Consider the following 23,225-nt stretch of genomic DNA (forward strand, 5'->3'; position numbering starts at 1 on the left):
GGAGCCTGGTCTGGGACAGATAGGGAAGACAAAGAGTCCGCTTCTCTGTGGTCCGGCCCTGGGACACCGAGCAGCAGAGACCTTACCCCACTGATTCCAAATCCTCCCTGAGCCCTCAGGACCCAGTCACCGTGGTCTCTTACTCCTTGAAAATGGCAGCCCGTTACCAGAGGCTCGGCGGCCGTGGCGTGTGTGGGACAGGCCCCAAGATGCGGCCCATCGTGGTGGCCCGTGTTGGGCCCCGCCGCCCAGACGCTGACCCACCTTCCCGGCCCCATAGAGCGACAGCGGCGGATTTCGGGGTATCTGCTTTATTCTCTTCTCAATAGGTGAGACTTTGGGGACTAGGAAGTGGTGGAAACCCAGAAAGCCGGTGGAAGGAGCCAGCAACTCGTCTCCTCTTTGGCGTCCACAGGAAAAAGCACAGGAGACTGGGAGGGCGGCCTCCAGAAACCCAGGGCTGGCCGCCTGCCGTGCCCGCAGAGCAGCCGAGTCCCGCGACCCGCCGCAGCGTCCAGGGGGCGCTCACAGCCCCGCCATCTTCAGAGCTGGCAGGGAAGCCTCAGAGGCGGCCCGGCCTTGGGTCCTGGGGCACGTGCACATCCAGATGGACACAGGAACTGGGACCACCTCACCCTCACCGTTTCCTTTCCCAGCAGCTGGTGCTGACCTGCCAGAGGGCCTGAGGGATGCACCTTGGGCAGTCACTTCCGATTCTCTGGGGGAGCAGAGTTGACATGAAGAGCCACCTGCCTGCATCTGCCAGCCCGCAGGCGTGGGGACAGCACAGGCCCATCTGCTGGATCTGCGGGGCTTTTCGACCACACCGACAGCCTGGAAGCCCACTGCTCCCTTTCTGCCAAGTGTCAGCTCAGCAACTGCCACCAAGAGTTAGAAGTGTCTGTCCCCTGCAGCACAGGAAGGGGTGAGCAGGTCCCTCCTGGGGGTAGGTCACAGGCTGCTGAGCACAGGCAGGTCAGCGGCATGACAAGAGGGAGGGAGGGAGTGGACCCCATGACCACCAGTGGGCCCTGGGGACCACCTCCAGGGGTGAATGTCGGGCGTCATGCGAGGGACGACATAGGAGCGTGGGGCGGCGGCACCTCCCTTTCTTTTGGTGAAAGACACCAAGGTCTAGAGGTTCCCTGAGGCTGCATCCCCAGTTCCTGGTGTCCCCCCTACCCCACCGCTCTGCCCCAGGTGGGCGGTGGGCTCAGGGCTGGGACTGCCAGCCCACCCCCCCACTGAACAAACAGAACAGGAAGTACAACGGGCACAGTTTGCTTTTTCTTTCCCTGTTTTGTTTTAAACCTAAGAAGCAGGTCCAAGAAGACACCGCGAGCAGCGTCACCCTCCCCGGGGACCGGAGGCTCAATGTCCACTGCGGGGTGTGCGGGCAGCTCCGCGGAAGGCGGAGGGAGAGGCGGGCCGGGCCGGGGGAGAGGAGGCCCTGGCCTGTCCTGGGCAGGAGGGGCGGGGCACGGGTGGGACGGCGGGCAGGTCGCCCATGGGACCCCATCACACGGCGGTGCGCGTGGGTGTGCTGGGCTGGTTCAGCCGCAGCGTTTTACACAACCAGCCGGCAAAATCCACTTCTTCCACCTCGGACCGCTTGATGAAGGTGTGGCTCTGCAAGGGGAGGAGACGCGCGTCAGGAAGGAGCGCGGCCCGGCAGGCCAAATGGCGCCAAGCCTGAGCGGGAGGTGATGCTGTGCTCACCAGGCCCAGGTCACCACCTGGCCCCGCCAACGCAGGGCTGGTCACACTCTGAGGGGCTGAGCAGTGTCCCCAGCCCCCACCCCCTCGACGCCCAGAGCACCCCCGTCGTGAAGCCCACAGACGTCCCCAGACACCGCCCTGTGTCCCCTGGGGACAGAGTCGCCCCTGGGTGAGAACATCGGATCTGGAACAAGAGAAGCCTCCGTGAGGACAGGAAGTCCCCGACTCGTTCCATCTGGTGTGGCAGCCACTGGCCACGTGAGGCTCCTGAGCCTCGGACGTCGGCTCCTGGGGCTGAAGAAGAGAAGCGCGCGTTCCGTTTCAAGTATCTGAGATCAGCACATGGCTGGTGGTTCCCGTCCGGGACGGCGTGGCAACAGAGGTTCCTGGTTGAAGGCTGGGGGGTGTGAGCAACGCTGTCCCCACAGGGTGTGCGGGGGAGAGGCGGTCCTGGGGGCTCGGGGTGCACGGGAGGAGGCCTGGTCCCCCACAAGATGCCCAGGCGGGGGGGGCAGGAGACGCCATCCTCACCTTCCCAAGAGTCAGCACAGGCTTGGGGGTGACAGGACAGAGGGCCAGACTCCCATGGTCTGGGGCAGCAGGCCCCACAGAAAGTGGTTTAAGTGGGGCAGAGACCTGGGGGCCCCATGGGGACCTCAACATCAAGGAGCTTGTCTAGATCACAGATCTGTACATCTTACACCCAACACGCATTTGTGACATCACACGAACACTCTCTACGGCGGACACAACAGACTCTCGAAGAACCAGGGCACGCAGACCCTTCCCACATGGTGCTCTCCGCGCCCACGACCGGGAGACGCTGGCTGTCACCGAAACTAACGGAGGGGCGCCTGGGGACACCTCACAGGAGGCGCCGAAGCGGAGACCCCAGGATGGGGACAAGTTGGTCGAGAGGGGCAAGGGCCGTGTCCCCCAGGGAGCAGGCCTGTCCTTTGCAAAGGCCCTGAGGTGGAGGCTCTTTGGAGGAGGCAGGAAGGCCGCGGCCCCCTTACTGGAAAGGCTGAGTTCTGACAACGAATAGAGGCTCGAGTTCTGCCGTTTGCATGCCCGAGACATAGGACTGGTGCCCGTGACTGTCACGGTCTCACGTCGTGGGGGTGTGTGAAGGGTAGGCTGCCGCAGGCATGGCAGGGGTGTGGGGGGACGAGAGCCGGCAGTGGAGGGGCCTGAATGCGCCAGTGGTCTTGCATTGCTAGAGGAAAGGGAGTCTCCACGCCCACCTTGGTTCTCAAGGGCATCAGACAGTGTGGACTTACAGGGGGGCTGGTAAGCCCAGGTTTTCCCAGCCTGTGGGGCCCTACCACTCTCAGTAACACCCCTGACCATGGGCACGGATGGGCCATCCCGTGGCTCCAGGAGCCAAGGGAACCACAGCTGCTCTAGATCCTCCCCACTAATGAAGCCAGGAGACCACAGGGGCTCTCTGGCGGGACATGTGGCCCAGGATGCAGAGTCGGCTTGAGAGCTGGCTGGGGTCTCCCCGAGGTGAGCCCGTGCCCCTGCGATCACTCACCATGAGCATCTTCAGATCCGCTCGCTCTGCTGGGTTCTTTATTAGGCTGGAGAGGAAGACAGAGGGTGGGGGAGACAAGGCAGGGCAGTTAGCCAGCGGCCACGGGGACTTGGTTTTGGGCCGTCATCGGTCAGCCCCGTCCCCGCGCCTGGCCCATCTGAAGCCGGACGCAGCAAGAACAGAACCCGCTCTGCTGTCCCTCGGGTGTAAGGGCAGGACCCCCGGGGAGGGAAGGGTAAGGGTCTGAGACCAGGACAAGAGGGAAGGGGAAAGGCTGAGGGGACCAGCTGGCCGCTGCCGGGTCTGAGGCCCCGCGCAACCGCACTGCTAATAACCCCCTAACCTGGGAGTCTGAATGTCAAAATGGAACTTTTTCCTTCAAAAAAGCAGAACTGCCCCTAAAGACTTGCTCAAACCGGCCTGAGGCCTAACGGTGGCTGTTCAGAACCAAAAGAAAATGAGAGGGGTAGAGAAACATTCACCCAGATCCCTGGATTCATGCCAGTGGCTGTGCAAAGGGCCGGTGGTGTGGGTCTGCTGCTGTCTGTGATGTACTCCCCAGGCCGACTCCACCCGCCCTGACATGCAACACGGCCCTCGAGGTGAGGGGTGGCCCCGGCCCCTCCTGTTGCAGAGCCTGCGCGCCCCAGGCCCCGCTGACGCACCGAGAGCAGCTGACCGCTTGCCAGAACCCGACTTGGAAGCCTTGTTGGGAAGCTGGTGGGTTACAGGGCTTGATGGCTTAGGAAACTGGGACGCCTGCTGGCGGAAGGCAAGGCAGGAATCCTGGTTTGTTCTGGGCTTTGGGGACAGGATGGGGACAGCACCTGGACACCGCGACTCAGTAGCCTTGAAAAGGGAACCTACTGGGTTCTCAGGTGAGCTCCAGGTGCCCCCAGATGCCGCTGATCCCGGCAGAGGGGCCCGGCCCGGGACCAGGAAGGAAGTGTGCATCTGGGCCAGCGGCCGGGGTGTGGGCAGCCATCCCAGGAGGCAGGCGGGGCCTCTGACGGCCTGGCACCCCGCCCCGGGCCGCCCTGAGACTGTGGCACCTTACCATTTATTTACAAACTCCTGGAAGTCCTGGGTGAAGACACCGCTGGGCAACTTGGGAGGTGGCTGTGGGAGAGAGCAGAGGTGGGGGTCGGATGCTCGAGGATGGCTCTCGAATCACGGGGAGAAGGTGCTTCACGGCCCTGAACCCATGAGGACAGCACTTTTTGGGGATCCTCAGAAGGCACCTCTCCTGGCCCCAGTCCCTTCACCTTGCCGGAGGGGGGAGCCCCCCCCACCCCATGCCCGCCTTCTGGCAGCTTCCCCACAGGCCCTGCCAATTTGGTCAGGCCCTTCTGGGGTTCTCTTTGGAAAGCTCTGGTTTTGGGATCACAGCTGGTTCCAGGGGGGAGTAGAAAGGGCCCATCCATTTCCAGCTGGGGGTCCGGAGCACTGGGGGGAGGGGCGCGGGGTGGGGCAACAGGTTCCAGAAGCCCAAGGAGCCTGGCCCCATATCTATGTGCCAGGGTGGGGACAGCTGTATGCAAGGTCAGGCCCCCGTCAGGGCAGGCAGTGGGCAGGCGGCCTGGTGAAACCCACGGGGCCTTCCTCCACGCAGGGGTGGGGGGTGCTGGCAGGCTCCCGGGGAGGACGTGCTTGCTGCGCCTAGGTGCGGCTGCCAGGTGCAGGGTGTTCCAGCCCATCCTGTTCTGTCATCACCAGCCCCGCTCCGAGCCGCTCACCCCAACACTCAACCCTATACCAAGCCGGTGCCACAGGCCGCCCGGCCACCCCATTTCTCTGCCCTGACTCCGAGGGGCCCCAAAAGCACACTTCGGCCCACAGAAGGCCCAGGAAGGGTGACCCAGCCAGGCAGGGAGGGTGGGTTTCAGGGTCAGGTCCCGCTCTGCCCCTTTCCAGCTGCAGGCCCAAGGAAGCTGCTCCCATCCCTGTACATCCACAACGGAAACAGTCCCACTACCCGCTCACACGGTGGTGAGGCCGACCGGGGGGCTGGGCCCTCCGTGCCTCCTTCCCTGAACTTTCCCCGAGGAAGTGGATCACTCATGACAGCGCGTGCAGGGAGTCAGATGCGCAGAGAGCTACCAGGGGCAGCTCTTGGGCCTGGGCATGCGGCCTTGCGGGGGGGGGGGGTGTCTTTACCCACACCCACACCCACACAGGGACGTAAACTCCTCTCAGGACGTGGCAGACTCGTGTGGTATGGCAGGAAGGCCACACGCTTCTACCCGATAACTGACCATTGAAAAGAGGTCCCTGCTCCGCCCCCCACTCCTCCCCAACAGAATCCGGTCTACGTGCAGAATTCCCTTCCCTTGGGTAACAATTCCAAGTCCAACAGCTTAATCCGCCCTCGTGAAGACGGACCAGAGGGGCCTCCGGTACACACCTCGTTCACAATATAGTCCAGCAGCTCGAAGATGGCCATGGCTGGCCGGCTGTCCGTCCCGTGACCTGCTCGGGCAGAGACAGAAACAGAGGTGAGGCGGGCGTCTGCCGGGTACCCTTCCCCTGACACTGGCCTAACCCAGGGGAGGTGCCCTGGTGGGGTCCTTGCTGCCGAGCTCGCTTTCTTGGGAAAGCAGCTTCTCTCTGAGCCTCCGGCGAATTAGCAAAACAAAGCAAAACGCCAAAATGAACAGGGGCATTTTTTGAGAAAGCACACATTTGGCACGGGGCTGCTCCCAGGCTGTGCCAAAGTCACAACCCCTGCTTTCTGGCGCACAGGCAGGGTGTGGGGGGTGGTGCTGACCAGCAGCAAGGACGGCAGCGTGACCTTGCACGGAGCCGCGGGCGAAGGCAGCGTCAGGCCCCAATGCTGCCCAGAACAGACGACCGGCTGGGGGTAGCTGATCCCCATCTTCGACCCAGCTGGCCAGGGCCGGGTTTGGCAGCTGGACTTTCGCCTTCTGTCCCCTGTCCTGAAACGGGCACGCAGGCCAGGGCTGGGGGAGGGGCTGGCAGGCCAAGGTGGCCTGGCATGGCCCGCCGCTCCTCCCTGCTGGGACAGGGCCCCAGCTGAAGGCCCGCGATGCCATCTGGGAGCTGGTGCTGGGAGGGAAAGGGCCAGGGCCCGGGGACACAGATGGGGGCAGGGGGTTCTCCCCTCGGAGAAAATCAAGACACCCCAGCAATGTGGATCTGCCACCAGGAAAGGAGAAGCTGAGCTTGAAAATACTGTGGAAGCCGCCATTTGATGGCCCATGTCCATCAGCGGTGAAGACACACAACATGGTCCACCACCCACGGGGATACATGGCCACGGACAGGAGCGAGGTGCCCACACGCGCGGCCCTGGGGACAGACCCCGAGCCCACGACGCTCAGGGAGGGAACCGGACACAGAAGCCACATGGGCTCATCTGCAGATGGGAAGGGGGCTCGGGGGGCTGGGGCAGGGGAGAAGGTGGGGAGTGATTGTTGATGGGAGCGGGGATGCTCAGGGAGGGAACCAGACACAGAAGGCCACGTGGGGTGTGAGTCCACGTGGGTGACACGCACAGAACGGGCTCATCCGCGGACAGGAAGGGGGCTCGGGGGGCGGGGGAGAAGGTGGGGAGTGACCGTTGATGGGGGCGGGGACGCTCAGGGAGGGACCCGGACATGGAAGGTCACGCGGGGTGTGAGTCCATGTGGGTGACACGTCCAGAACGGGCTCATCCACAGACGGGAAGGGGGCTCTCGGGGGCAGGGGCTGGGGAGGGGGATGCGGGTGGGGAAGGGGCTTCTTTTTGCGGTGATAGACTATTCTGGAACTAGATAGTGGTTATGCTGGCACAACCTTATGAAGATACAAAATTCCACCGAATTGTACGCCTTCAACAAGGGGGCCCCGTGGAGCATGAAGTCTATCTCAATAAAGCTGGTATCAGACAAACGCAACCCACCCGCACTCGGCCGCACACTCCTTGAGACTCACTCAACTCCCTTCCTGTCACTTGACTTAAAAAACAGAAATCAGAGTCCTAAATGCTGCTTCCTAATTACGCTGCATCCGCCGTGACCCCTCCCCCCTCACCACCTCCAGAATGGTCAAAGGGTCAGCCTGGACCCCTCTGGCACGGGGGCGCCCCCCACCTCCCAGGGGCCTGCTGCTGGCCCCCAGAGCCCCCAGCCTTTTGTCCCCTCCCACACTGTGTGTCAGGACTGAATCTGACAGGCCACCCAAGGAAATTCTGAGTCGTGACTTTCAGTTTCTGAAAGGACCGGCCCAAACGCAGCAGAGCATTTGCTGCCGAGTCCAGGCGGTGGGCACATGGGCGGCTCGCTGGGCAATCCTGGCAGGCCTTTCTCTATGTTTGAACATTTTTGTGATGAAATGCTGGAAAACCCACCCAACCAGCGGCTGGGCTGAGGAGTCTGTTTCGAGAACACCACCCCCCGCCCCCCACCTGGCCACAACCCACGCAGCTGCCCTGGATGGCAGTGGCCTGGGGAGCTGTCCCCAGAAGCCTCAGGACCATCTGCGGACCGCGGGGCGCAGTTACCGTGACCCAGGGGGACAGGTGGTGCTGAGGGGGGCCGGAGGGGAGGCAGCTGCCGCCACCGGGCGCGACTCTCCCCCCATGCGGATCACGGCCTGTCCCAGCCCAGAGTTCCAGAGTGAGGTCGTACCGCTGACGGGGCGTCCAGGGGGTTTCGGCCGTGGCGAGATGCTGTGAGGCTCTCCTTCTGCCCCGTCCACCACGGGCCGGCCAAATATGGCCTCTAGCTCCTTGGCATCTGGTGGGGGGATGGGGTACCTTCCGATGGACAGCTCCACCAGGGACAGGCCCATGCTCCAGATGTCCGACTGCACCGAGTAGTGCGTGCCCTGCAGCCGCTCTGGCTGTCGGCGAGAGAGAGCAGAGAGACGCCCCGAGGGACGCTGGGGCCCGGGAGCGCTCGCGGGGTTCCCCCCACAGCCCCATCTGGGCCCCAGGCCGCCCTCCAGAGACCCAGCACCTCCGTCTCGTCCCTGCCCCCGCCGCGGGACCGCCACGGCCCAGCCAGTGCTGACAACAGTGCTCAAAACCCAAATCGGCCCAGGAGGCAGCGGGGTGCCTCCGTTTCCGCAACAATCCCAAGACTAGCTTCTCAGAGTCTGCTCCTGATATCACCCAGACGCTTCCTGAGATATCTGGGGGGTAGTTTCTTGGCTGAGAGATTGACTACCTGCTCCCCTGGACTAGTCTCTTCCTGCTAGAGGGAAGCCACTGGGCGGGCATTTGCAGAGAAAACCCTGAGCCGCAACTAGAATCTGGACGTAAAGGAGAAACCGAGTGGAAACAGAAAGTGTACTAGGAGAACCGCAGGCTTTGGAAAAGCTTCTGGAAAACGGAACAGCTGACAGGATGGGGGAGGGTACAGATGCCCTCACACCCAATGGACTTACAGACATGTAGGACCGAGTTCCCACAAAGGAGTTGGCCATGGAGTCGATGAGCTGCCCGCTCACCCCAAAATCGCACAGCTTAATCTCCCCTCGGGAGTTGACGAGGATGTTGGAAGGTTTCACGTCTGAGGACAGAGCCAGCGGCAGGTGAGGGGGGCCTGACCTGCCTGCCAGCTCCACCCGACCCCCAGACGCCCCCATCCGGCTCACCTCGGTGCATGATCTGGTGCTTTTCCCGGAGATACGCCAAACCCCGAAGAACCTGCGGGGGAGCCCCAGGGAGGGGTCAGCAGGGCAGCGCCACGGGCAGACCTGAGAGGCCGCACGTCTGGGACAAGCTCAGGGAGCCCACATTGAGGGCCGGGGGCAAGTGAGAAGGGTGGCAGGGACGGCCATACCGTCCCAGGCCAGTGGGCAGATGCCCGGCTCACCCGCCCTCACCACCCTGCCCCGAAGGTCACACAGGCCCAGTGGGCACTGGCTGGTGAGCGCTTCTGTGCTGGGTTTACGTGGAGGCCCCGCAGACAGATGGCTGTTTCACCAAGGCTGGGACCCTGCCACTCGGGCCGCGGGCACCCCCGACGCCTATATAGGGCAGGGAAGCATCACTCCTGTTTTATGGGCCACGAGACGCCGCGTGCCAGGCCCGCAGCTGGCAGAGACGGGCGTGGGCTGCTCCGACCCTGGCCACGTGAACAGGGTGGGGTAAGAACAAACCCGGCAGAGCACATGGCCAGGAGCCACTTACCGCAATGCTGACCTTCCCCAAGATCTCCTCGGGAATTCTCTTGGCTTCTTTTAACACCTGATCCAGAGAACCGCCATCCTAGGGTCAGCACAGGAAAGAAAAAGCAGGCCGTGCTGAGCAGTCGGCCGGGCAGGGCCTGCAGGGCACAGGAGGACTCCCAGAGGGACACCGGGGCGGCAGGTATAAAAGCGAAGCACTTCCCCGCTTCCCGGCGAGCTGCAGCTCAATTTCCTCCATAGGAAACGGAGGCCAGACCACAGCCAAACGCAACCCGCTGGCCCAGAGTGGGGCCTCCTTTGGGCCCTGCCACCTCTGGGGCCTCTACGCGGCCCATCCAGTAAGGAAGGAACAAGGGTGCCAGCATGCTCCCTCGGCGGCCCGGCCCCTTCCCCAGGTTGCCACGGCAGCAGCGGGAGGAGCGCAGCTGCTGGGCTTGCAACCTGAGCAACCGCGAAGCCTGCTTCCGGGGCCTGGGTTCTACTCCCGCCAGCCCATGGCAGCCCCACTACACGGGGGATGGAGAGCCCAGAGGAGCCAGGGCAGGAGAACGCAGGCCAAGCCGCTGCTGCCCACTGCTCCCCATTCCCCTGCCCCTGGCCCCGAGGTCCTGTGTTCGCCGCCACGCACTGGTGAGTCCTGCAAAGGATGGGATGCAGGTCCTCCCGGTCAGCTCCCCACCCCAGGCCTGGCCTCAAATCCACAGGTCATCTGACAGCAAACCTGGAGACCAAACCCAGGCCGGGGTCCCCGCCGGGCCCCCCGGAACGCTAGGTGGACACACCGAACTGAACCTGGGAGCAGGTGCTTTCTCTCCCATGCTGCTCCAGGCCACCTACAGCCACACAGCTCCAGCCGCCAGAGGAGAGGGGAGGGGCCCGGGGAGGTTGGGGGGAAGCCTGCAGTCCCAGGGATGCTGGGGCCTCCTGTCTCAGCACTTCTGCCCCAACCTTGCTCAGTTAGAAAGGCCGTGGGTGGGGAGTTCTAGAAAATCCAACACCCTGTGAAGCTTCTACAACCTGCATGTGACTCTGGATTAGCTCCAGACTGAGGGTGCGGGACTGAGCACAGAGGGTGGCTGTGCCCGAGGAGAAAACCACGGGGCCAGCGTTGCTGGCTCTGCCCAGTGGGGGGCTTGATCCTTTGACCCTGAGATCATGACCCAAGCCGAAACCTGCAGGGCCTGCAGGACCAGAGGAAATGCATTCTATTCTCGTTTCTCCCCTGTATCACCCAACCTTAAAAGAATACAAAAAAAATCTTTTTAAACTATGACCCTGCTTCCCAACACAGCTCCTTTCGTTCTGAACGTTTATGGAGCTGTGATAGGTTTATATATGAAGACGGACGTCTGGCGGGAGCGTCCACAGAGGGGCCATGATAGGCCAGGCCCTGTGTGGGGCGCCTCGGTGAGCGGACCGTTCTGCGCTCTCTCTCTGGCTGGCTCTGCCCCACCCCACCCCTCGTGCCGAGCACAGATGTCCCCAACGTGGCCCAGTGTCCCCTGGGGCGGGATCACTTCCGGATGAGACCCCCAGGTCCATACTAAGAAGAGCGTGAGTTGCTCAAGTCACATCGACAGGAAGTGGTCCAGGAGATAGCACAACTGGGTCCCTCTGACCCCAAATCTCACACCCTGTGCAGTGTCACACGTTTTCATTTTGTGTATGTGTTCTAAATATTCCGGAAATCGTGCTTTTATTAAGTTAAGTGGTACATGAATACCATTTTATAAAAAAACTCAACTGCAGGGGCGCCTGGGTGGCTCAGTCGGTGAAGCGTCTGACTTTTGGTTTCGGCTCGGGTCATGATCTCAGGGTCAAAGGATCAAGCCCCCCACTGGGCTCTGTGTTCGGCGCGGAGTCTGCTTGAGACTCTCCCTCTGCCCCTTCCCCTGTTCACACACTCTCTCTCTCTCTCTCTCAAAACAAGAACAATTATAGGTAAGTAACACTCTCATCTCCCAAAAATTCCACCTGCCTCCCCTGAAGTGTGACTTTCAGATCCTTCTGTGTATTTGCATATGCATCCATATGCACTGGGAAACAGACTTTAGGGCTCACATTATGCATACTTTCTCCCTCGGCACATACACACCACCTCGTTTCTCCACTGCCAAGTGGCCCGTTATCGCTCTCTACCTCTCCCTTACCGGCAGATGTGTGATTTTTCACTATTACAGAACAAGGAGGCATATGCTTCAGATGTGACTAGACCCCAAGAAACACCAACAGGTGCCTCTGAATGGTCAGTAAGCTGCCCCCCAAGATAACCGCCGTCTGCAGGGTCCATGCCTGGAGTTGCCCCAGTGATAGCCCAAGGCCCCGGGGAAACCACCGCCCGCTCTCTCTAAGCCCCAGACACTGGACCAGTGAGTTCACCCTTCTGTGCTGAGTCTGGGCTGCTCATCACCAACTCAGGGTCTTTGCTTGCAAGCCGGGGCTGGAATCGACCAGTCAGAAACATGGGCCAATCCACATCCAAACCTGCACAGAGATGAAGTCTCACCCTCTGCTCGCTGCTCCAGATGCTGCAGGAAGACTGGCTCCCCCCCACCCCAGCCCCAGGACTCAGGCACGGGCACCCCTCAGCTCTACAGGTGGAGGGGGGAGAACCTGGTCCCAGGTCACGCTATTAGGAGGTTAGCGGTGGAGTGCACGCCTGACCCCAGGCTGTCCCCCACTACGGCACGCAAACGAACATCGCAGAAATGTCATGCACGCACGGAAATGCCCTGGGCACGTGGCGCGGTTCCGGAGCGGATTAGGTGACGTGGAAACACTGTGAAGGGCGGTGGGGCGGGGGCTACCTCGCCCTTCTGGTACTTTTACATCATTTTATTCTCCTCGCCCCTTTCTTGCACGCAGCGCCCCCTCCTGGGTGCTGAGCCGCCCAGTCTCATCGCTAACTCGAGAACAACGGCATCCGATCTTGGCGCCCGGGGAGCGCAGGTGCACGCCTCACCTGACAGCCGCCAGGGCACTATTCCCTCGCTCCGCTGCCCTCCTACGCCCAGCACAAAAGCACACCAAAAAACCCAACTAGGAATTTGCAGAGGATGAGCACAATAAACCACTGGGATCACCTCCCCCTGCATCAGTGTGGCTCGCTCCTCGCTCCTCGTGCGGACGCCTCATGCAGGAAACCCTTCAAGTTCACTGAGAACAAAAGCAGAAGGCAGGCCAGCCTGTGACGCTCCCCCTCCTCCAGAAGCGCAAAAGGCACCTCCGAACTCCCACGGGGTTCAGGGAGAACAGGGAGGGGAGGCGGAGGGACTCCCCGTCCGGCAGTGAGCGCCAGGCAGCCGGTGGGTCCCACTTCCGTCTCCCTTTGTAGGGGCAGACAGGCTGCAGTGGGGCGCTGCCGGGCGGGGGGCCTGGGGCCAGGTAGGGGCGGGGGGGGGGGAGGGTAGCACCTTCTCCAGGGCACGGTGACACCACGCGGCCACTCTCGATACATTCCTCACGGGCGCTTGCTCAAATTCACTTCCTGCCTCCGTTACAAAACCGTCAGGGGGGAGAGCGCCGCGCCTGTGAGGCGTAACCCAAGCTGCTGGGCCTAAGGCCACCGCATCCTGGTTTTGCAAGGGCCCCGAAGGGCCTGAGCCTGGATGGCCGGGGGGCAGGCAGCCCCGTACCTGACAAATCAGGCTCCGCACGGGGTCGGCAGCATTTCCTCCCAGGGCCCTCAGCTCTGACCACTTCTGCTTTCGCTATCCCCGATCCCACCCATTTCTGAGGTTCAAGACCAGAGTTTCTTAATAAGGGGGCTCATCAGAATCAACCATGGTGGTTTGAAACAAGATCGGTTCCTGTGTTCCACCCCAGAGCGTCTGATTCCACAGACCTGAGCTGGGCTGCAAAGCCGGGCCTCGCCTTGAACAGAGCACCCAGATCACTGTTCTCTCCTCAGGGGGTGCTTGGGAAACAGCCATCCAAGTCTCCACCACATAGGCCCTCGGGCCCAGCAATTCCACCTTCGGGACCTTATCCCACCTCTGGCCCAAGGACATTTCTCCCGCTGTCGGTCCCCACAGGTCGAAAACAACCTGTGTCTGCCACCACGAGAGTGTTCAATAAACTACCTTACAGGCACTCGCCGTGGCTGGCACACGGACGGTAGGGAAAATGACGCCAGCTCCCTGTGTGCCAGCAGGGAACGGCTTCCACCACGTATCCGGGGAGAGGCCAGGCGGGGGGAGGGGGAGCATCTCGTGCTTAGAGAACCAAAGGATCTATGAGCACACGCTTGCACGGCACGGAGTATCTCCAGAAGGACCCCTTGGAAACAGGTGTGCTTTGCATCTGAGGACGCGGGCTCGGACGGGTGGGCAGGGAGCGCACTCACCATGTGCTCCATGCAGATGCTGATCTCACCGTCGCTGTAGAAGGCCCCGTAGAAGCCCACGATGTACGGAGAGTTACACTCGTGCAGCACCTGCAGCTCACGGATGATCTGGTTCCGGATGGCCGGCTTGATTTCCAGGTGGATTAGCTGCGGGGGAAAGCGAAGGGCGCTCACAACCAGGCCTCTGAGGGGCCCAGAAGGAGGGGCCTTTGGCCCCCTGCCCTTGATGTGCACACAGCAGCATTCAAAACTGTGCAATCCACTCCTAGGCATTTACCTAGAGGAAAAAAAAAAACCCACGTCTACACACAAACTTGCACACCTGTGTTCACGCAACAGGACTCACGATTGCCAAAGCGTGGAAGCCACCCAAGTGTCCACCTACAGGTGAACAGATAAACACGCACCCACACACACAGGCACACTACTCCACCAGGAACAGGAGCGAGGCGTCCTTAAGAAGAATTCTCTTCCCACCCAACTGTACGAGTACCGCCTTTCCCAGGACCCAGACCAGGGACGCCCATGACCTCGCCCCTCTCAGCGGGGGTCTGCTTCTGGAACCCTTCCCCCTCCGGGCTGGAGATGACACAGAGGAAGCCTCAAACCGCCACCCGAGGAGGCTCCTAGCTCCCCTTCGACCTGAGTTCAAGTCAGTAGCCGTGGATGGTCACCCACGGCATCACGACGTTCAGATGGGAAGAAACCCGAGGACTGCCTGGAGAGATGCAGGACACAGGAGACAAAGCGCCAAGAGCAATGCCCAACAGGAAAGAGTTGAGGCCGGGACTCCACGTGCTGGCCACTTAGAATCTCAGCTGCTCCGACCATTCCAACACGACAAGAAAAAGGTGATTTCTACCCACCTGTCAGATCAAGGGTGTCTGAACCTGTCGCCACAGATCCTACATTTCATCGGAACCCTGTGATGGGGAGAGGGAATGGCAAAGACTTGCTCGGAGTGGACACGCGCCTGGAAGGACAAGTGGGAGTTGGCCAGACGGATGTGGTGGGGGTGGGTGTTCCAGGCGGGGGGGCAAAATGCTGACTGAGGGCACCAAGGCACAAAGGGGCATGTGCCAAGTTCAGGGAGGCACAGGGTGTGTGTGGGGAGCAACACCCGCTCCCCAATGACCCTGGCCACCTTGAGAACTGCAGTAGGTCCTGGTGGGACAGTGCCCGGGGCTTCTTGCCACTCCCAGCAAAGCTTCATGCCCCCCCTGCAAAGGCAAGCTTTGGCCATGGGTTCCAGGCCCTGTACTCCCCCCAGGGCCACCCCCAGTAGGACCCAGGGATGCTCTCTCCTTTGGTGGGACCACAACTGTGATTTGAGGCCCCCTCACACACGTGAGAGGCTGGGTCTGAAAATGAAACGTTGCGGTCTATGCGGAAGGCAGGAGGTCTGCTCTCAAAAGCCCAGAGAGGACTCATTGAGGCCAACAGACAGACCATGGAGGGTGATGGAGGCCAGCACCAGCCAAGAGAAATACAATAGGCCTCGGGTTTAATTTTAAATCCTCTAGCTGCCACATTACAAAAGTACAAAGAAACAGGTGAAATGACTATTTTTACGTATTTTAACTCAATGTAGTGTATCAAAAAACTACTTTCAATATGTAATCCATGTAAAAATATGAATGAGATAGTCCCATACTGAGCCCTTGAAATCTGGCATCGTATTTCTTTGCACGAACAGCACATCTCAGCTGGACTGACCGCATCTCAAGGGCTCCGTGTCCACAGCTGACCGGGGTAGCTGCTGTGGACACTGCAGCTCTCCACCAAGAACTTCAAAGGAGCCACAGATGAGTGACTGAGCTGGGGAGCGAGAACCCTACAGGCTTCACATAAAGGAAGGGGTGGACAAAGGTGGGCAGCACTGGACAGAAACCCAGAGGTCACCGGAGCCTGGAGTTGGGGCCTTCCACATGAAGTAAGGCCACAGGAAGTCAGAGGCTTTTGGGGAAGATGCAGTAGAGAGGACGCGGGAGCTCATGGGTCCCTTCTACCCGGGCCTGGAGAGCGAGCCTTCCAGATCACTGAGGAGCCATGCTGAGAGCATACGGAGAAAGCAGGCATGGGAAGCAAGGGCACGGTTCTGAGCATGCGTGGTCACACCTCACCCTGACGACAGCCCTTGCGGGGACGGGAGAATTGCCCCCACTGCACTGATGAGCAGCTTCAGGTTCTAAGAGGCTCAATCCTGTTTCCAGGGGCATATGCTGCTGAGTAGTCAAGTCTGCGTCAGGGCCGGGCTCCCAGATCACCAAAACCCACGCTCTCTCCATGCCACCACCTTGGGGTCATGCACACTCCAGGAGCTGCTTACACAGGGATGGCGCAAGGCACTCGAACCCAACACCAAGCCCATCTAGGAGTTTAAGGCGATTTCTACTGCAGAATGGGGGTGCGGGGAGTACACACAAGAAAGAGAGGGAAATAAATTCTGGAGGTGAAACACCGACATCTTCTATCACGTCAGGGCCAACTGCAAAGGGCAAACCTGAGAGGGTTCGAACCCAATTCAGATGCTGACCCACCTCGGCCTGTTTCCTCGTGTGTAAAATGGAGCTGTTGCTCAACTGAAACCAGAACATGACACCGGCTCTGACACGGGGCCGTCACGTGAGGATGGCCGAAGGACCACGACGTGGCCTTGCGGAGTCACAGACCTCCATCAGAGGCAAGCAAGTGCTCAGGGCCCGCACAAACGCGAGGCCCAAACACGCTCCTCCCGCAAGGCCAAGGGAGTCGAGGAAGGCCCGTGCCTGACACACACGCTAACTTCATCATATGGCTCTCCTGGCCTGAGCAATGCAGAGGTTCTGCTCTTCGGGCTCTCAGAAGGATGCAGGAGGAGTCAGAACGCCACGCGTGAGTCAAGAACACATTTACCATCACGTGTGACTGTAAAAATCGAGACCAGTTCACTCGAGGGTTACATAACTGGTCGCCCTGCTCTCCCGGCAGGTCATACTGGTTAGGAAAATCCTCTGCCGATTGAAGGGGCCGCAGGGATGCTGGCAACAAAGGGTGCTGGCCCGCGGGGAAGCCCCACCGCAGCCCCTGGTTTCTAGCCCTGTGGCAGGCTGAATTCGGAGATCTGGTGAGCTTATGGACTCGGAAAGCACGGAATCCATACCCGGCACCTGGGAATTCAGAGGCCACCCAGGGTAGTGGGGAGAAGGACCGAGGCTGGTGTCCCCAAAACCACTTTGCCACGTCAATTTCCCATCGGTGCCTGCAGCTAAATGAAGACAAACTGGCCTCGCGGGTGAACTGGCATTCTAGATAGACTGAAAGGAGCCCTTGACTCCTGGGGACCGGTCGCAAGCTCCTGGGCCATCACGGAGTCACAGCCCGGAGCCACACGACAGCCGGGCGGCCGGCCTTCTTATTCAGCGTGCTCATCAAATGCCTGTGGACACAGCCGCATCCTGTGCGCACTGTGCTGGGCGTGCAGCTGCTCGGGGCTCACACCATGGGGGAGCTTACCACCTACGGAGAACCGCACCGAACGTCCTTCTCCCCCAGATCTCAGACCTACTTTCCTGCAGCTTTTTACTTTGAAAGACTTATGGAGGCTCGGGAAAGCTCTGACACCAGTGTCCTGTGCAGCCTCCACCCCGCTGCCCACGGTGGTGTCTCCTGCGGCTGAAGGATGCTGTGAAACCTGGAAACCTGCAGCGGGCCGGCACCATGACTGCTCGGCAGAACTCACCTGGGCCCCCGGGGTTTACGCCCCCAAATCTGGCTCCGAAGGCTTTCACAGAGTTGCAGAGCAGCTCCCGGAGTCACGCTTACAAGGCGTGTCAGTGCTCCCCTCCCCGCCAGGCGACGGCTCAGCTGGCTCGGGGACACTCCGAGGTCCCCGATGTCGACCTGGGTCAGCACTCTGTTCGCAGCCCCCCTCCCACCCCGTCATCCTCGGAATCTCACGTCTGCCTTTCTAGTCCCTGTTCGCGGGGTGACGGCAGACCCGAGATTTCTGGGGCGGCTCCGGTACAAGAAAGGCTACCCGTGGTGAGGGGACAGAGCCAGGTCTTGGAGGGCAGGCAGTGCTCCGGGGACAGAAGAAATAGCTGCAACACGAAGTCCCAGCGGAGAGCCAGGGCAGCGCCCTCCACCCGGGCGTGGGGTGGCCGGCTTTCCGAGCACACGAAGTGGGGACTACAGGGGGAGCCAGCTCCAGAAGAGCTGGCTCTCCGTGCCCGAGAGAACATGCCTGTAGGAGCTGAGTAATTTGTCACATAAGGTTCCCTGGTTATGTGTTTGGGAGCCACTATCCCCAAAGGGTCACATCCTCCTCTTCTCTACCCGTCCATGTGTCAGGGAGGCTTCTCGACCGCTTAGCTGGGAGCCCGGGTGAGGAAGCCAGTCTGGAACAGTCAGAATGTTTCTGAGAGTGGGACTTTAAGTCCTGGAGGGCAGAGGTCGGGGACGGAAGGGAAGAGCTGCTCGAGGCAGACAGGCCACGTCCTAACCAGAGACCGACTCTCCCTGAGGACGGGGTGAGTGCTGAGTGCTCGGAGCTCAGGGGCCTATCAGAAAGCAGAGGCTTGCGCCTTTCAAACCTCTCTGCCATGTCTGGGGGGGCCTGTCTCACCATGCACAGCGTCAGGGCACAGGGATGGTGTGCCCGCCCTCACCGACCGCCTCTCACCTTTCTCGCCATGATGAGGCCGGAAGGTCTGTGCTGGACCTTGGTGACCACCCCACCGTTCCCGGCTCCCAGCTCCGAGATTCTTTCAAAGTCATCGTCCTTGAGTTCCCCGACCTTGGCCTTCTGGGTGAGGAAGGCTTCCAGTCGCTTCTTCTGCTGCTCGTCGAGTTCTAGCTCCGCTAGCTTCTTCTGGAGGTCCACCAAGTTTGCTCTGCAAAGACCCCAAGGGCAAGGGCTAGTGAAGAATGTGCAAGCTATGGAAAGATGACCGGATCCGGCCAAGCTTATAGGGAGGCTACTCCGTGCCACGCCCCAGGTGTGTCGCTGCAAGGACACGGGGATGGATCAGACACCAGCCCTTCCCTCAGGACCAGCTCTGGTTCAGTGGTGCGAGTCTCAGACCCAGGAGCCCCCCTTCCTGACACGAGGACTCCAGACCACATTGGAAGGAGATGCAGGAATGGCGGGGGGCGGGGGGGCGGTGGAGAAGCTGAGCCACAGATCAGGTGAGTGAAGGTTCAGGCCGGGACTGAGGAGCAAACTTGTTCTGAGTGGTCTCAGGGCCAAGAGCAAGAACCAGCGGGCAGAAGACAGAAATTGCAGGATGTGTGCCTTTAATGCACATGAATGACGCATGAGCACTTGAGGGGAAATGAAGAGGGGCAGAAAGCAAACAGTGCAGACATTTCCAGGGCATGCTGCTCAGCCAGCATACTCTTATGATATGACTCTAAACATTAAGCATTTATATGCACAAACATTCCTGGAGCCAGTCATTAAAAAAACCAACCAGGGGCGCCTGGCTGGCGCAGTCAGTTAAGTATCTGATTCTTGATTTGGCTCAGGTCGTGATCTTGGGTCATGAGATCAAGCCCTGAGTCAGGCTCTGTGCTCAGTGTGGTGTCTGCTTGGGGTTCTCTCCCTCCCTCTCCCTGCCTCTCCCTGCCTCTCCCTCCCCCCCCACCCCCACTCTCTTGTGCTCTCAAAATAAATAATTTTTTTTTTAAGATTTTATTTATTTATTTGACAGAGAGAGACACAGCGAGAGAGGGACACAAGCAGGGGGAGTGGGAGAGGGAGAAGCAGACTTCCTGCAGGGCAGGGAGCCTGATGTGGGGCTCAATCCCAGGACCCTGGGATCACGACCTGAGCCGAAGGCAGACACTTAACCGACTGAGCCACCCAGGTGCCCCTCAAATAAATAAATCTTAAAACAAACAAACAAAAAAAACAAAAAACACCCAACCATGTAAACTGCACTTTATTGGGTGATTCGAGGAATTTCCCAAGGAATTTTGATAGTAGCTATTTTCACTAATGCCTTGACTTTGAACCAAATCCTGGAGTCAAAAGCAGCTCCCCATAACAGGCGGGCAGACATTAGCTCGATGCACACAAGGACTAACCCAGTGCTATCCGAAAGAAATAGTATAAAAGTTACATGTGCAATTAAAATTTTTCTAGCCACGTTAAAAAAAAATATATCAGGTGAAATTAATTTTAACATATTCAACTTAACCCATCAAAAATATAAATTTCAATATGAAATCAGAATAAACAAATTAATGAATATTTTCCTTTTTCTTCATATGAAGTCTTTGGAATCTGGAATGCATATTATCCTTCCAGCTCCCCTGAATTTGGACCGGCTAGCCACATTTCAAGCACTGGCAGTGGCCAGGGGACCAGACAGGGTGGGTAGCTAAGAAAAGCCTCTAAAGGACCTTGGGTGATCCCCAGCCAATTTCTGAGGGCATTTAAGCCCAGGCTGACCCCCAACCTGGGGGAGACCTGATGGGGGGATTCAAGCAGGGAATGAAGGGGGAGACTGGAGCTCTCTCAGGAACCTCCCAATCCTGAAATTTGACTGTAACTAGGCTAGAACTTAGAGGCTTGAGCAAAGGGGCACTGGCTGGGAAGGAGATGAGGAAAGTCATCTGAGCTCCTACAGCAAAGAAGGTGCTAGAAGGCAGGGGGCTAGGTGCCACTTCCTGAGCACATATCAGGGCTTTACAAACCCCACTTTGTTTCACTCTCAAAATCTTCCTGGGATGTGGGTATCTTGTAGTCCCAGCCCACGCAGGAGGGAACAGGCTCAGAGAGGTTAAGTAACTTGCCTGTGGGTCACAATGCAAGGAAGTGGCAGTGCCTGGAATCAACCTGCATCCTTCCGCACTGCAAAGCCCTGCTCATCATGGCATGATGCTGAGCCAGGACTGTGGGCCTACTACGTGCTCCCTGAATGCCTGGTTAACAAAGACCTGGATGAGGAAGGGACGGAGGAGGGAAGGCAAAGGAATGAATGTACATGACAAGCTTCCTTCCTAAACGGTTGAAGAGGTGGCTTTTTTTTTTTTTTAAAGATTTTATTTATTTGTTTGAGAGAGAGAGACACAGCAAGAGAGGGAACACAAGCAGGGGGAGTGGGAGAGGGAGAAGCAGGCCCCCCGCGGAGCAGGGAGCCCGATGTGGGACTCGATCCCAGGACTCTGGGATCATGACCTGAGCTGAAGGCAGACGCTTAACGACTGAGCCACCCAGGCGCCCGAAGAGGTGGCTTTTGAGGCCAGACTCCGCAAAGTCGTCTTCGCACTGCCCTATGAGCTCGAAAATGTGTTCTGGAGTCAGCTGATTAATCCACTTTAAATTTAATAGCGACCCAGCTGTGGTTATAAAAAAAACCCTGGAATTCCAATGGCTGGCTTTCTCTGCAGGGGGAGTTCTGGAAGGGATGGAAATCAGAAACCACGTAAAAGAAAGAAGAGAATGAAGGAGGCGCTCTCCTGAGAAGAATAAGCAGCAGACTTTTGGAAATAAGGAACACATCCCCATGCTGAGCTGCCTGCTCAGAGAAAGATGTCAACTCGCACACACAGGCATCAGACTCTCTCACCGGGGGCGCAGCAGCCATGTCCCCTGAGAGGCACCACACAGGCTGCTCCCCCATCACACCTGGTTCTCAGGGGGTCACACCACAAGCACAGCAAACAGACCCCAGCCAGGGGCCTCTGGAACCGTCCTGCTCCTCTTTAGCATGGGGAACAGGAGTGGGGAGATCACAGGGACTTCTTCTGTGGCCAAGGGGTCACCCTCGCTTGACCTCGAAAGTACGTGCCCCTCCCACAATATGATTCCGCCCATCTGGAGACCCCACTGTCCCAGATGCTCCTTCCTGTCCCTTCCCCCCAAGTCCTCCTGTCTGCTTTGGTGCCTGCGGCTCCAGCCCCTAGAGGCTCCTTCTCCTCCTCCCCACCAGGATCCTGCAGTTGACCTCACTACTCAGGGGCCTCGCCTGGCCCTGTCCCCTCAGAGACCCCTCAACTAGTCTTCTCCCCTCAGGGGGTCCTGGCTCATCTTACCCTTCAGGGAGCCCTCAACCACCCTTCCCCTGGAGGGACACTTCCCCCCATTCCTCTCCTCCCAGGAACCCCTTCACCCCATTCTTTGGTATGCAAGGACCTCCACCATCTACCTCACTACTCAGGGACCCACCCAACTCCAATTTCACTACTCAGGGGCCCCATACCCCATCTTTTCCCTCGGGGACCTCCTCCTGCCTTGATTCACCACTCAGACTCCTCCTCCCATCCTCTGTGGGCAGGAACCCTCCCTCAACTCCATTTCACTCCTCAAGACCTCCCACCCCATCCTCTTCACTCAGGGACCCTCTCCTGACCTCAGTCCTCAGGGTCCCGCACCCCATCCTCTCCACTCACGGTCCCCCTCCCCTCAACCTCCCTACTGAGAGCCCCACACCCCATCCTCTCCACTCAGGGACCCCCCCCCCCCCACCGACCTCACGGTTCAGGGCCCCACAGCCCATCCTCTCCACTCACGGACTCCCACCCCATCTTCGCTCAGGGCCTTTCCGCCCCATCCTCTTCACTGAGGGACCCCCTGCCCCGACCTCACTGCTCAGGGACCCGCACCCCATCCTCTCCATTCAGGGACCTCCTTCCCCCATCTTGCTACTCAGCGCCCCGCAACCCATCCTCTCCACTTAGGGACCTCCTCCCCCGTCCTCACCACTCAGGGAACTCCCACCCCATCTCCTTTCAGGTCCCCCCCTTCTACTGACCTCACTACTCAGGGACCCCCTCCCCTTCCTCACCCCGGCCAAGCCCGGCCCACTCACTCGGAGGCGCCCTCGCTGGTGGGGGACGGGCCCTCGGCGATGGCGGGGTTGATAGTGAGCGCCGGCAGCACCGGCTTCCTCCGGGCCAGCATCGGGGCTCCGCGGGCCGGCGGCGGCGGCACCTCTAACCGGGGCCCATAGGGGGCGGGCCGGGAGCGGGCGGCGCCGACGCGAGCCCGGGGCTGCGGCCGCGGCCTAGGCGGGCGCCCGGGCGGCGAGTGAGAGCGTCGCTGCGGACCCGGGCCGAGGGGCGCGGAGGGGCCCCGGCGCTGAGGCCAAGGAGCCGCCGCCGCCGCCAAGAAGGCCCGTCCGAGGCTGACGCTGCAGCCGGAGCCCGGGAGGCCGCGGACAGGGAGGGGGAGCAACGAGATTGCGGGCCGGCCTCTCGCGAGAGCCAGAGCCGGGAGCCGCGAGGCCCCGCCCCTCACCATGGCGCGTGCGCACCAGCCGAAGGCCGCCTTCCCGTGGGGGAAAGGGGCGGAGACCTACTGAGGCGGTGCCAGGAGTGTGCGCACTCGCTCGCTTCCCCCACTGCTGGTTTGCGCGTGCGTCTGAGACTCTGGGCGGAGGCTCAAGGGAGGCGGAGCCTGAGGGAGGTCTCTTAGGGGCTGATGAGAGTGGGCAGGTGCGCAAAGCTGAGGCCAGACCCGTGTAAGCCTTGTGGTGCCCGACTGGGGCTACAGGAGCCACC

At 60.2% G+C, this 23,225-nt stretch overlaps 1 protein-coding gene across 2 annotated transcripts; it reads right to left on the bottom strand.

The window, feature by feature from the left end:
• Positions 1-295: 295 nt before the first annotated feature.
• On the bottom strand, positions 296-22,874 carry MAP2K2 (mitogen-activated protein kinase kinase 2). 2 transcript variants are annotated; one of them, XM_006738725.3, is made up of 11 exons: positions 22,535-22,874; positions 18,400-18,610; positions 13,737-13,883; positions 9,393-9,470; positions 8,855-8,906; positions 8,645-8,769; positions 7,885-8,098; positions 5,661-5,725; positions 4,314-4,375; positions 3,257-3,302; positions 296-1,629 (listed from the first exon to the last, which is right to left on the bottom strand). In XM_006738725.3, the coding sequence occupies exons 1-11, from the start codon at positions 22,624-22,626 to the stop codon at positions 1,519-1,521; spliced, it is 1,203 nt and encodes a 400-aa protein (XP_006738788.1). In that variant the 5' UTR covers positions 22,627-22,874; the 3' UTR covers positions 296-1,518. The 2 variants fall into 2 exon arrangements, with proteins under 2 accessions (XP_006738788.1, XP_081655602.1); XM_081799476.1 differs by lacking the exons at positions 18,400-18,610; positions 22,535-22,874 and adding an exon at positions 14,603-14,624.
• Positions 22,875-23,225: the final 351 nt, after the last annotated feature.

This window comes from Leptonychotes weddellii, chromosome 1 (assembly GCF_054177405.1).
Source record: "Leptonychotes weddellii isolate Sample4059 chromosome 1, ASM5417740v2, whole genome shotgun sequence".
In the NCBI taxonomy this organism is placed as follows: Eukaryota; Metazoa; Chordata; class Mammalia; order Carnivora; family Phocidae; genus Leptonychotes; species Leptonychotes weddellii.

Coding starts and splice junctions, on each gene's coding strand:
- MAP2K2 (XM_006738725.3), bottom strand. CDS start 22,626: ATGCTGGCCCGGAGGAAGCCGGTGCTGCCGGCGCTCACTATCAACCCC. Junction 8,099..8,644: donor GAACTCGGTCCTACATGTCT/GTAAGTCCATTG, acceptor TCTCGCCGACAG/CCAGAGCGGCTGCAGGGCAC. Junction 4,376..5,660: donor TGGACTATATTGTGAACGAG/GTGTGTACCGGA, acceptor TCTCTCCCACAG/CCACCTCCCAAGTTGCCCAG.